The 15,280-nt window shown below is 40.3% G+C and overlaps 1 protein-coding gene across 1 annotated transcript in view; it reads right to left on the bottom strand.

The window, feature by feature from the left end:
- SLC12A3 (solute carrier family 12 member 3) overlaps positions 1-15,280 on the bottom strand; it is a 231,757-nt gene that overhangs the window by 185,140 nt on the left and 31,337 nt on the right. The window contains exon 4 of the mRNA XM_086947698.1: positions 13,563-13,658. Within this exon, the coding sequence (XP_086803824.1) occupies positions 13,563-13,658 (96 nt within the window). The remainder of the gene's footprint in view (positions 1-13,562; positions 13,659-15,280) is intronic.

Here is a 15,280-nt window from a genome sequence, read left to right as displayed (position 1 = left end):
TGAACCTTACCTAGATGTGATCCAGATCCCAGGAGACAGGACTTTATACATCCAATTTAGATTTGGCACAATTCCAGTTGCCGAATTTACTATGAAGTGGCGTACATGTAATCAGACCACCACAGAATGTCCGTCCTGTGGGAACCCAAATGAGAGCATTGCACACCTCATGTTTGCCTGTCCTGCTCATGCCAGCACTAGGTCTAGTTTGCTTGCGCCTATCTGTAAGCAGTTAGGCACCACTAATCATCTTGATGCCCTTCGCATACTGAGAACAGACCCAAGAACCTTATATGTTTGTGCCGTTGCAAAGGTTTTGGGTCGAGCATGGTCAATTAGGCATAGGGCCATGCGAATGGCTTCCAAAAACTGATTTAGTGTCTAAATGTACATGCATTGTCAGATCGATCATCACTATGCTACCTCCTGAATTGGATAATGAACTTCTTATCTTTTAAATTGTCCTTTTTGTTTTAAATTGATCTTTTTAACTGTACTGATCATCTAGAATACTTTTCAACGACTTTAATTTTCATTGATCTAGGTTGTATTGTGCTGCATGTTTTTAACTACTTTATAATTTATGTTTTTATCAAGTTACAAATTCCATTGAATTTGAGAGAACTGTGTTGTTTGCTCCTATTCTTTTTTCCCTTTCCCATATTGAATCCGTTATTGCTTTTATGATATTTACACGAAATAAAGCTTGTTTGACTTGACTTGACATATGTACTTACCTGGACATGTACCACTGAGATATCTATTCACTCACCAACACACCCATACACACACTAACCCACCCTTACAGCTATTTCCACATGCACTCTTGAACCCATACACCCAGTGAATCAACCACTCAAACATCCATGCAAAGAGTCACACACCTCCCACCGACCCACACACACCTATACAAATACTCAGGCAATCAATCGACAACCCATATAGACACTCATGTAGCTGCTTATCAACCCATGCAGCAGCTTATACAACAACAGACAGACTGATACAGACATTCATGCAGTTTAGTCACTAACCCATGCATTCAGTAAGACACATGTAATCACTCACTTAAACAGTCAGTCACGCACCTACTAAATCCTCCATCCAGACACTTATACACCCAATCATTCCTCAATACACCTTGGCATATATATAATACATATTTAAACTTTAAAGAAACACACAGTGACTGGATGATGTCATCAGTGATGTCATCAGTGATGTCACTGACCATGTCATGAATGATGTAATATGTGATGTTATCAGCTGTGCATTGTGGGGGCACGAGTTATAGTTAGCTGAACTAACTATATGGGCGAAATTTCTCTGGTTTTATACGAGTGAAATGTCCAACTAACTATAACGTCCCTGAAACCTTTGTTTTTTTCAGTGAATTTCTAAGGTTTTTTAAATGCTAATTTCAAACTATAACCTGCCTGAAACCTATGCTTTTTTCAGTGAATATATATATATACACACAAATACATACATATATATATAGTATTTTTCCATTTCATGTTTGTTGATTGTATTGTTTATCATGTATATTTGTATTTTGGAAGTATTTTCAATTGATATGTTGTATAATATTAATGTTTATGTTGTGGTTTTACATTGTATTTTTATATTACACATTATATATTTTTCTAACCCTTACCCTACTGTTGTGTAGGTTGGAATTGGAATAGTAAACCTGGCCCCTCCAAAGTCCATCAGTTTCTGTCAGGAATTGATTCTGGGTGCCTACCTTATTGGCGAAGCGGCTGAACTACAAGTCCCAGATGACCTTCCTTGTGGGAGGAGTGACCGTATTTAATCGCGTACCGCGCAGGCAGCGCCGTACGTGATTCCTTCTTGATGTCCATATCGAGTTTGGTGTGCAGAGCTGTCCGCTCTGCTTTTCTGGGTACCGACTATGTTCTTGTAGATTCCGCATTCTCGGCGGAGACACGAAGAACTGTACAGAGCCGTCCGCTCTGTTATTCGTGTTTTGATTCGTTCTACTGTTGCTTCCACGTTCTCGGCGGAGACGCGTTGAGGGTGGAGCTCACCTTGTGACCTTGCTCGGCTGAGCAAGGATTGTTTTGGACATTTCCTTTCCGATTGCGGCTGCATCAGAGGCAGGGTAGGATTCTCGAGGACTGAGGATCTTTGGGTTCGACAAAGTGTGATCTCAATTCCCGGAGGTTGCATCGCCACGGAACAGTTGGGCTTATTCCAGAGTGCTGAGTTTATCCCGGAGTACGTCGTAAGGATAGAGATTGCAGGACTCCCTTTTTTCTACGGTTCAGACTGTGTTGAGAGGTTGGGGGTACTTCTTCCGTCATCCTGATAGAGTTGTCCAGGACTCCCAAACAGTGCAATTTTGTTTGATTTATTTTTTGTGCTATTATAAACTGCCATTGTTCTACAAAAACTGTATTGCTGGGCAAGTTAGTAGGACTGTGGAGAACCTTTAATTTTGATGAAACTATTAGGAGTAGCAATGATCCCTGTTTCAAAACGACCAGACTCTTTATTATTTTCTTAATTCCATCCCAGGCCTTTATTTGTTTTGAGAGAATGTATTCTTTGGATATCTGGGAATGCAAGAGAGGGTACCTATGTGGAGAGTTAAGACTTCCTTATACCTTGGATGATTTAGGATGATGCTAATGTTTTAATTTGCATTGTAGAAGTGTTCTGGTCAAGGTGATATAGAGACGCATCTTACTGCACCACGACGAGGAGGAAGGGTTCACCTCTGGAAGAAACTTTTATAGGTGTGTGTTATTCCTAGCGAGACTATATGAGAGTAGTCAGTCTTAATGAATGCTAACCTTTTAACCTTCTCGTTTCAGGTATCCTTCCGTTGCTGCTCCTTCCCTTTCCCATCCCTTGCTTGATTACCTCTATGCTCTGTGGTTGTACCTATAGTCAGAGTGTGGGGAAATCAGGAGGTGGACCCCTTTAAGCATCGCCCTGATCCTGAGGAATTCGACAATCGTGACAGTTTCACTGCTGTTGCTTTGGTTGGAGTGGGAATAGTAAATCTGACCCCTCCAAAGTCCAACCATGTGCTTCCTATTGCTTTAAATTGAGGTGAGAACAGTAAATCTGACCCCTCAAGATTCCAACAATTTCCCCACTGCTGCTTACGTTGGAGAAGAAAATGTAAATTCCACTCTTCCAAAGTCCAACACTTTCCATGCTGTTACTTAGATTGAAGTAGGGATAGCAAATTTTATTTCTCTTAATTTTAACTTTTTAATGTTAGGAGTTGTAGTGCTAAATTTGTTCCATTTATGTGTTTTACATTTTTATTTTAATAGAGTTTAAGTAATTGTTTTTTATTTCACTTTTTATGTTCTTGTGAGATTGAATTGTAATTTATTTTCCTTTTTTGAAATATATCTAGTTTTCATCATAGTTGTATAATTTGTATTAGTATTTTTGAAGTTTGGCTATTTTTTGTTTTGTTTTTATATGTTATTTGTTACAGTTTTCTAGATATATTTTATGATGTATTTTATAGAATATGTTAATTTTAAATGTATAGTTGTTTTATTTTTTAACTTGGGTAATATTAATTTGAGTAAGGTAGTTTTGTAATTTAAGTTTAATGTTTTATTAGTTATATTGTATAACTTCTATTTGTATTCAGTTTTTATCATACATATCATATGTTTTTTTAATTTGATTTGATTTCTTTATTACTATTTCTGATAAAATGTATTTAGAATTATGTAAATATTTTTGTTTATTGATATATTGTTTTATTATTTGTGTATTTCTTTGTTTTTGATTGAAGAAAATATTACATATATTAATATATATTATATATATAAAATGTTAAATATTTCTTATATGTATATACTTACATATGTAACTTTGACATTTTTGTCCACTGTACTTTACATTTTTAGCATTTAAAGTAGATATTTTTTCCACCATATTTTCCAGCAATATTTGTGACCTTTATATGTAACAGAAGTGTTACTAGACATGGGTCATAAGGCTAATTTGAAAGATAACTTCATAAGTTTGGAGGAGTTTTGATAGTATTATGTGATGTTTCAAACTATTACCCACAACCAATCATAGCTTTTCTGCATCATTGCCCACCTCCAGGTTCACCTTGAAAGCACTTTTCAGTTGCAGTTGATATGACACACATTACAGTTTTCCAGATTAAATGGACGTTGCCCTTGAGGCAGCATTATTCTACCCAAACATTCAAACTGATGCATCAAAGCAAAAGCAACACGACCTCAAAGAGGGAAATCTGGACAAGATCCATATGACAACACCTGCCTTTCTGGTATGCACTCCCTCTATCTCCACCTGGTCTGGGCGGTGATATCTAAAAAGTTGGGTCTCCCCCAACTGCTGTACTTCTTTGATGCCCTCCCAAGTATGCTCCCTAGGAGCTTCTTCCAGGAGTTGAACTGCTCGAACTGATATGAGGCTCGGGACGTCGGGTTGCCTTGAACACAATATAACACCCACTCAGTGAGGGCAGATTAGGGGCACCCACTTTGAGCTCTATTACACCGCTGCAGAGATGCAGTGGCCGATGGTGTGGTTATGCAATCAAAATAATCCTAAGAATGTTGTGATGCACGCCCTACACAAGGACATGAGCACCTACACCTGGCTGTCCGATTCTGCATCCCATACACGACATGAGTTCAGACAGATGGTGGGAGCATGCCATTGTTGGCGCACATATGTACACCCCAAGGGCTTCATGATTCCATATTCCTAGGCAATTGGTATTTGGGATTTGTCGAAACTACACAGGGCAGCATAATGCTCTGACCCGGCTCCTTGAAGCAATGTGGTGCTCACACCGCTCAGCATCCTCTACAACGCTACAACGAGGGCACGCTCATGTCCGTTCAGGACCTAGTGGAGACACATGGTTTGAACGATGGACAGTTCCTAAAAAACACTGGGTTCTCTGTAATGTTATCCAGGAGAAGTGGAAGCAGATGACTCCGAACCCCTCATTTCCCCGATGCTACACGACCTTCTATCTGCTACTTGCACCTGTCACTCCTTCATGATCTTGTACACAACGCTCCCCCAGCAGATCACACTGTGAAGGCACGTGCCCAGTAGGACGAAGTACTCCATCAACCATTAACCATGGGACTTCATTCCATGTCCTCCAGATGACACAGAGTGTGTCCCACAATCCCAGGTTCTGCAAAACACAATTCAACTTTATTCACCACACTTATCTCTCCCCAAACAGCATCCAGCACATGTTTCCGGCTGTCTCCCCAGAATACCCCAGATGCAAACTATGAAATGAGGATTTCTTCCATATGGTCTGGGCATGCCCTTCGTTGCAACCATCCTGGGCGAAGATAACTGCACTGGTGGCTGACATGATGATACACACTCTCACCCCCATACCTGAATCATGCCTCCTGGGGTTGTGTCCCTGAACGATGAGCAATAAACATGTATCACCATGGTATGGAAATCTTCTGCCCCCCTCCCAGACATGCAGCAGCGGATAAGTGGTGTGCTGACTTGGACCAGGAACGAAACACAAACACTCAGGTTGCTTCACAAGAGAGGCTCTCCCAGACATGAGGCCAGTGCTGGGAAACCTTCTTACTCACAGTGGAAGCCACACCCGACATACAACCCCCTTGAATGACAGTCAGATCTTCCGCATAGGCCAGGACTGGCTCAGCGGGTGCTACCAAGGACTTTCTTTATATCCACATTACTCCCATGCCCCAGTCCTGCATGACTGCCCTGGAGTTTACCCTCCCAATCATTGGCAACGCCTGAACACATAATCTGCATACCTAGAAGACACTTGTTCTTCCTGCCGCCTCCTAGGACACACACACACACACACACAGGATATAGCCCTTACGCCGCCCATCATTATGCTCCTTTCCTTAGATGTGGCACTTTCACATAATGCCAGGGACTCATCTGGTGGTATACACTCAAAATATTGAGTTCTTAATATCGATTTGCATTAATATGGAATTAAAAATATAGAATGGACACAATATCGAATGGAGAAAATATAGACTACAAAAATATCGAATAGAATAGCAGTAATATCGAATCCAAAAAACAGAATGGACAAAATATCGAATGGACAGAATATAGACAACAAAAATATAGAATGGACAGAATATAGACAACAAAAATATCGAATTTGAGGTAAGTAAGTTAATATTTATTTTTTAATAATATGTAAGTGTTTTTTATGTTGGTATATGTGTTAAAAGTGTATTTTTATTTTATGAATTATTTTAAATAATTAATTTTATGGTATTTAATTTTTGCGTAATATAATTCAGGAGCGGGTTGTGGGTTTATAGGGGAATAGGGTGGGAAGTCATTTAAATATAATTAATTAAATATTTTAATTTATTTATTGGTATTTATTTTGAATTAATTGTTAATTAATTTTTAATTGGTAATTAATTAAAATATAATTGGTAATTAATCTTAATTAATTGATTAATTGATAATTATGTTAATTTCATTAATTTATTTTCTGTAGCGGGTTGTGGGTTTATAGGGGAATAGGGTGGGAAGTAATTTAATTATAAATAATTACAAATTTAAATTTATTTATTGGTATTTATTTTGAATTGTTATTTAAATTTTTTATTGGTAATTAATTAAAATATATTTGGTAATTAATTTTAATTAATTGAATAATTGATAATTCTGTTAATTGTATTAATTTATTTTCTGTTGCGGGTTGGGGGTTTATAGGGGAATAGGGTGGGAAGTAATCTAATTGTAATTAATTAAATATTTTAATTTGTTTATTTTTTTCGTTGTAATTTTTAATTATTTTTTAATTGTTAATTAATTAATTGTTATTTGTTAAATCATTTTTATTAATAGGTAATACTTTTTAATAATTAATTTTTATTTGTATTTTTAATTGATTATTTATTATATCATATAAAATTGTTAATTACTTTTAATTAATTTGTAATTGGTATTAATATTTAATTTATTTGTATTCATATATGAAGTATTTACTTTCCATACTGTTGCACTTTCTGGAGTGGGAATAGTAATTTTTACCCCTACGCTATGCAACGCTTTCCCTACTGTTGCACTCACTGTAGTGGGAATAGTAATTTTGACCCCTATGCTATCCAACGCTTTCCCTGCTGTTGCAGTCTCTGGAGTGGGAATAGTAATTTTTACCCCTACGCTATTCAACGCTTTCCCTACTGTTGCATTCTCTGGTATGGGAATAGTAATTTTTACCCCTATGCTATCCAACGCTTTCCCTACTGTTGCACTCTCTGGAGTGGGAATAGTAATTTTTACCCCTACGCTATCCAAAGCTTTCCCTACTGTTGCAGTTTCCGGAGTGGGAATAATAATTGTTACCCCTACGCTATCCAACGCTTTTCCTACTGTTGCACTCTTTGGAGTGGGAATAGTAATTTTTACCCTCCCGCTATCCAACGCTTTCCCTACTGTTGCACTCTTTGGAGTGGGAATAGTAATTTTTACCCCTATGCTATCCAACGCTTTCCCTACTTTTGCATTCACTGGAGTGGGAATAGTAATTTTTACCCTCCCGCTATCTAACGCTTTCCCTGCTGTTTCACTCTCTGAAGTGGGAATAGCACATTTTACCCTTTCCGCTATCCTACGGTAAAAATATTTTATGTTTTTTATCAATATTATGTTAATATATATATATATGTATTAATAAATCAATTTGTATATTTTTTTTAAACTTAGATTAATTATTTATTAATTTTAAGGTTATTTAAGTATTTTAAGTTTGTTTAACTTAATTATATTTAATGCTTCAATAATTTTTAATTACTTTAAAGCATTTTAAAAAAATCGATATTTTGACTATCTATATTTTTAAAGCGATACTTTTGATTCGATATTTTGGTACTTACCTGTTTGGAGATAGGAGTTCGATATTTTTGTATTCTATATTTTTTACTCTATATTTTGCTACATCGATATTCATGTTATCGATATTATGTCAGTGATCCTCATCTGGCATGGTGGATAGCAGCAGGGATGCCCACACATCATGGATAGCTGATTAGGAACCTGAGAGAACTCGCAATGTTCAATTGTTTATAGTTAATTACTTATTGTTTTTATAACCTGCTTCCCCTGCGTAACGATATAATCCATGCAGGGACCATTGATAATGTTGTTTCAGCCTGTTACTAAAGGATTGAGGTGTGCTTTCCTGATGATCTCCTATTTCTGATGTTGTAGCACTGGAATCATGTGACAAGAGTACCACTAATGACAAAAACATTTGGAAAAAAAACCAAAAGCAACACATTCAACATCTGCTAGTAGAAAAATGCAATTTGTGCACTCTTTGGTTGCATCAAATTTTTTGGTAGATTGGTGCAAAGAGGGCTTTGGGAGGGGCTTCCGACCGGAGGGAGGCCTGTTCCTCCCGGGGGGGGGGGGGGGCGGTTGGGGGGCCCAGGGGGGGGGGGGGGTAGTAGCCAGCACAGTAAGTGGGGTAAGTGGGCTGGTTTTGGGCTGGGTAGTTTTCCTTGGGCTGGGAGTTGGGTTGGGCTACGGGGGATAAAACCGGCCATTTTAGGTCACTGTCCACCATTTTGGTGGCAGTGACACAGCAACCGGCTTGGGGACTGTGGGGGCGTTTTCAATTTTTCCCATCCGCCTAACCTTTCTGGGTGGCAAGAAGGGGATGTAGGGAGGTATGGTGTAGGGGGTTGGTGGTGAGGACAGGTGGACGGATTTTTGGGAGCTGGTGAATCGGGGGGGGGGTTCTGTATGGGTTTTTGGCGCTGGAACAGATGCTGGTGTGTTGTTTAGTCACCAATGGGGCGGTTTTCCCTAAGGGCTGGGAGAATTTAGGAGGTCTGTTTTCTGAAGGGAGGGGGGATAAGTGCAACAGATTATTTAGTTAGGTAGGGAGGCAAGTTTACTTTGGCTAATTGTTCATGTTTTGGTGTTTGGGGGAACCATGTTTAGGGGAGGGGGTGGGGGATCCTGTTAGGAAGTTGTTATTTAGCGAGGCATAATTTTGTACGGCACAGGCCAAGGGATCATTTTGTGAGGTGCACCTGCTTCCAATAAAGCGCCCTTTGTCACACCTTAATCGGAGTCTGTGTCGGTGCTGTCCCCCCCCCCCCCCCCCGCCCCACCCGGTGGGCCCCAATGTTGTTTTTGCCCCATCACTGAGTACAAACTTGCCCTGCATCACTGCAGAGTATGTAATCACAGGACATCAGCCTTTACAACCGTCTGGGACCAAGGCGTGGATTCGCTGCACAGTCATAAAAGCATGTATTGTAATTAAACAAGATTTTTAAAGTGTTCAAGGAATCATATATTCTGATCAAAGCACCACCAAGCTTCAAGAGGGGTGGAAGCTCGGAGAAACACATGTGCTCTCCAGTAGTGATCTTCATAAATTTAATGTGCAGGCAGTAAAACACTCAACACATTTCGAGAAAACATGTTCTCTTGGTCAATATTGGCTGTATGTGTGAGTGAGTAACTTTATTTGTAGCTGTATGGGTGAGTGAGGGGCTGGGTGGGTGACTGTATGGGTGAGTGGTTGTGTGAGTGGCTGTACAAGTGAGTGGCTGCGGGTATGTCAGTAGATAAAGGGGTCTGTGAATAGATATATTAGTGATTGTGCGGGCCGGGAGTGGGTGTTTGAGAGGTTGTATGGGGGTGTGAGTGGGTGTGTGAGTGATTCTGTGGAGGATGGCATCAGTAATGTCTTGAGTGATGTAATCTGAGGTGTCATCAGGGTTGTATGACATTACAACGCGGGCTTTTACCCCGTGTGCCATTACAACGCTGTTTTTACAACGCAAGTCATTACAACGACTTGCGCTGTAAGCACTGGATAGTGGAATAGTTTAATTTTCTATTCCAACTCCAGCCCATGTTACAGTAGGGAAGGTGTTGGAATAGAAAACGTTCTAAAAGCAGCGTCATAATGGCAGCGCGTGGTAATGCCCGCGTTGTGATGGCTGCTCAACATCATCAGTGATGTCATTGGCCATGTCATGGTTGATGTGATACGTGAGGTCATAAGCAGTGCATTGCAGGGGCTTAATTTATAGTTAATACAGGTAACTGTAACTGCTAAATTTCTATGGGTTTGTACAAGTGAAATCTGAGTCTAACTATAATGTCCCTGTAAGCTTTGGTATTTTAAGTGAATTTCTAAGTTTCTTTTAATTCTATTTCCTAACTATAACATCCCTGTAACCTTTATTTGTTTCAGTGCATTTTCAAGGTTTTCTTAATTCTATTTCCTAACTATAACGCTATAACGTCCCTGTAGACTTTGTTTTTTTCATTGAAAATATACAATATATTAGGTAATATATTTATTACCTACTGGCGGTCGCCAGTAGTTAGTTATAGTTAGGACCAAAGGTTCCATAGGAAAAGGGTTCTTTGTTTTGCCAATACCTTTGGCGCCGGTTGATGAATCTTCATGACACTTTCACAAAACTTCCCTTTGGTGGTTCAGCTGCTGTGTTGAAAGTTTTGGGGTGATCCGTCAAGTGGGGGCTGAGAAAAAAATGCAGATCCCAAAACGTGTTTTCCCCATTTTATGTCTATGGAGATTTTTAATTTTTTGAACATGAGTGGAGTGGTGTGGCTCACTGGTTAGAGGCGGCAGACCCAGGAGCAGAGGACGGCCCGGGACCAGAGATCAATTCCCGACGCGGCAGGGTCGTGGACCAGGGTCAGCGGACTCGATAATTCTCACCTCAGTGCCTACTCTAACCAGGGATCACACTTGGCAACTCTGGGCATTAGCTTGCCTCATCTCCACAACGGCCCCCCACATACGCCGGGGATGCCTGGTTTTACCTTGGAGATACCCAGTAGGGACCATCTCACAGGGAAAGCCAGGATGGGTTCCCCAGCGGTCTACTGCGCAGAGATACTCCTTCGAGAGTCGATTCTAGCGCATTACAAACCCACATTTAATTAATTAATTTATTAATGACTACAGCCTGAACCACTGAACGGAAGTACACCAAATTTGGCAGAAAACTATATGTTGTCCCAGAAAGCATGCTTTTTGTAATTGTGTGTAAATCCTTTCAGTATTTTCAGAGATATTTAAGTTTTAAAAAATGGATATCTGGGATCCCAACAGCCTACTGAAACCTTACTGAAATCTGATTGGCTGCCAACACTTCAACCAGGAAGTGTTGCCAGCCTTAAGGGGTCTCAGTTGAACCAAGTCCCACAATAAATGTAAAAAAAAGGGGGGGGGGGCAGGGTATAAACAACTTGACCCCCTAAGCCTCTTAGGGGGATCCCACAGACACCGCCCATGTCCCCAAAAAAGCATTTTTAAAAACATTTTCTGCAGGATCTGCGGATACAGCTGAAAGGTTTTAAAAATGACGCATGGGCTCCTGCACTTCGTTCATTATCTGCCCCAGGTGGGCCAGGTCCCGGGGGCTTTGTTTTAATAATGGAGGAGGGCCCCCCTCCTGGAGCTCATTATGCCCCGGGGACTACCAACTCCCTGGGCCTTCCTTAAGTATTAATGCGGGAAAGTCCCTGGGCTTTAATTTAATAAAATGTGGGGGGTTGTTTGAACCCCCACCCAGGGACACTCCTCCCTGGGGCTTTAATTTAATAAAATGGGTGGGCTGGGTGGACACCCCAGCAACCCCGGGGACCGCCACCTCCCAGGGGCTTTTTTTTATTTAGTGTGGGGTTGCACGCCCCCCCACAGGCCCGAGGACCACCACCCCCAGGGTCTGCTCAAGCAATCAATGTGTGTATATATATATATATATATATCCAACTCCTGGGGCAAGCTCACATGCTGTGTCCCAGGAGCCCGCCCTCATGGGCGGCCGGGGTGGGTGGAAAATAGATAGATAGATAGATAGATAGATAGATAGATAGATAGATAGATAGATAGATAGATAGATAGATAGATAGATAGATGTGCAGAGTGTAATATGCTATTTATTATCCTTGTTCTCTGTGGGGAGGGGCCATGACCCATGAGAGATAAGACTGAAGTAGGTCACGCTGTCCCTCCACTCCCTCAACAATGGTAATAAAAATATATTACATTCAGCACATCTGAATATATGATTTATGCCATAGCATTTTGTCGTGCTCGTTTAAAAACAAATGTTACCAAAACCGGGTAGAAGGCGTTACGTTTCTGCAGCAAGGTGAAAGACCAAAATCCCACTGAAGAGGGCTCATGGCCACAAGGAGAGTTGTTCCCATGTACACATCAATATATTTTTGTACAGTTAATATCGCTCTACTGTGGTGTTAAACTTGAATGTGACCTTAGCACTGTAAAAATAAATGTGTGTTTATTAGTGCAGTCACTCTAAATAACGTGTTATTGAGCCACATTTGTTTTCACTGCTTTGGTTTAAATATATATGTAATGGACCAGTGTGGGGGTAATGGACCAGTGTGGGGGTAATGGACCAGTGTGGGGGTAATGGACCAGTGTGGGGGTAATGGACCAGTGTGGGGGTAATGGACCAGTGTGGGGGTAATGGACCAGTGTGGCCCAAAGACATGTACGAAGGCAAATATATACATAAATGCAGTCACCCATTTATTACTACAATGTAACGGTCAAATTGAGGTTTGTTACCATTGTAGAGCGAACTTAACAATAGAAAACATGTTTAAGGCCTCGCTGATTGCATGTTACCAATATTTAACACATGGAAAAAACTCTCCTAATAGTCATGAGATCTCTTTGATGGGATTTTAAACTACAGCACATGTTTAATCCCATGTACTCTGGTTTTTGGTTATATTAAGTTTATGGTGAAAAAACAATGAGACATAAAAACAAATTCCACAGCACAAACCATATATACTGAACATATTATGCTATTTCTTACCATTGTTGAGAGGTAGGAAGGGGAATGGAATCATGATCCGTGTGAGTTCTGGCACCTCCCCACATATGTATATCCCGATTAACATTGCGTTTTTTGACGTTTCTAAGATCTTTATAGCAGCAACAAGTATTACCCAGGTAAATGGCACCACATTTATCAAGTTGTGAGGATGAAAGGACCTCTTTCCAAACACTGCCTCCAGTTCCCATAGAAACTATGCTTAATTTGTACAGGATTGAGTACCGGTGCTGAAAGCCTGCTCCGAAGCCCCCGGCCGGTGCTCTTAAATATCGGCGCGCCGAATGCATATTGAAACCACCTCATGCCTCTTTAATCCTTGAGCAGACACTTCCTGACCTTTATGTCTCTCCTGCAGGTTCCTTCTTACTCCATGTGTGCCCTATATTCCTCTTTCTCTTCCTCCTTTCTTCAATGTTTGTTTTTCCCTCTCTTGCTCTCGGTCAATGACTGATAATTTAAAATAATTTCCAGTTCCCCAAAATGAGTGCCGGAGGGCCCCACTGGCTCAAATTAAGCACTACATGCAACTCTTAGCAGTCGGTCCTCAAATACCAAGCCATTTGACCACAACTCGAAAGCATCCATTTCTCTTTCACTGAGATAGTAGTGTTGCCTTTATAAAATCATATTTTGCAATAAAGCTACATAGCGCCTTACCTGACTTCACCTTCCCGTTGGTGGATATAGCAGAAATGGAAAGGCCTGTGATGGTCGTCACTGTTACAGACATCATGATAATCACCCATGTTAAAGCTGCAAAGGTAAGTTCACGTTAGTGTTGTTAACTTTCATTCGGGAAGAAGACATTCTTGCAGTCTTAAAGGACTATGTATAACAAAAGCAGTGAATGCATCCACTTCATCTAATAGAGCCACTAATTCTAAACATGTTTTAAATAAATGAAAAGTATCAAAAACAACATATTGTATAACTGATTCTAAGTATCGGGTGCCTCTAAAAAGGACTTTGTAACACGTGTTGGCAAAGTCAAAAGGTCTAGCATAGGCTGACAGCTTTTTTGCTTTGTCAACACTTGTTTTGGCTTCACATGGTCTTTGCAAAATGTTGTGGGTGGTACAGCACCATCGCCAATATAAAACAAGCATTTGCAATGCAATAGGTCTCGCATTTGCAAGAGTTAGAGCTACTGGCTTTGTAAATGGCATGTCTTCTAGGTAAGCATTTTTGTTTGGAGTGGAGTGGATGTATGGAGTGTGGAATTATGTGGGTTGAATTGGAATTGTTAGCTGTGGAATTGTGTGGGTTGGTATTGTGTGGTTTATTTGTGTAGTGGAATTCTGTGGCATGGTGAATAGATAGAATTGAGAGCTACACAGAATAGATAGAGGGAAGATAGAGAAGGATAGGTAGTTTGTGCACTGAGCAGTGAATGAACTCTAGACAGAGGAGCAGAAAGAGTATGTGAGGAAGAGAGAAAGAAGGGGAGAGCCGGCTATTAACGCATAAAGAGGGAGCTTTCGTATACACAGAAGACACCCTCAGAAGAGGCGGAGAGTGTGGGTTTTTCGGGATGGAAATCTTGAAAAAGCACAGGAAAGAAATCATGCTCGAAGAGAGGCGTGAGAGATAGGGATGAGTGGGAGGGTAGTCCGTGGGACTTTGGAGGCAACCTACAGTTCATCTGTTATTCAGATAGTGCATATGGGAGGTCTTGTCTACTAGGACCCACTCTTCTCTGCCTGATAGGACTTGACATAATAACTCTGAGCTTCACAGGCCTGATAAGATAATTTTATAAGCCCAAGACCAGGTCATGCTTATTTATCCAGGTGGGCTTCGCATACCCAAAAATTGCTTATGTTACTAAGGCCCAGTCGAGTATTCTTTCATCAAATTGACGCTCTGTGGGGCACCAATGAAGACTTGTAATTAATGCTCTTCATTTAAAACCGAGTTTATTCAAAAACACCACAGGCAGTCCTCAGGGCCAGTGCCTCCTCTTGCAAACCCTTCTCTCTTTCTGTCCCCATCCAGCATTCCAACCCATGATGACATCAATTAGAACATATTCAATTACTACATTTCATACTAGTAATCTTCTTTCTTATGCAACTTATGTATGTATTCTTAACAACGTACATATCCTACATATAATATACCTATATAACAACTAACGTCTATGGACAATACCATCAGTGACGACACATTAATTCGTAAGTGAAGCAATTTGCTGTAAGTAAATTCAGTAACAATATTTAAGTGAGATTGCACATTCTCTTAATATTTTACATAATCTTTGAACTAACATGGCTCGGTTCTTCTCCTTACTCTCCTATTCTCAACCTAACCTCTGATTTCTTCCTCGTGTGTTTTACATGTTTTATCTTGACTTTCCATTTTTTTCAAAACATTTC

Source organism: Lissotriton vulgaris, chromosome 12 (assembly GCF_964263255.1).
Source record: "Lissotriton vulgaris chromosome 12, aLisVul1.2, whole genome shotgun sequence".
Classification (NCBI taxonomy): domain Eukaryota; kingdom Metazoa; phylum Chordata; class Amphibia; order Caudata; family Salamandridae; genus Lissotriton; species Lissotriton vulgaris.
This window is presented reverse-complemented; position numbering and strand designations above follow the sequence as displayed.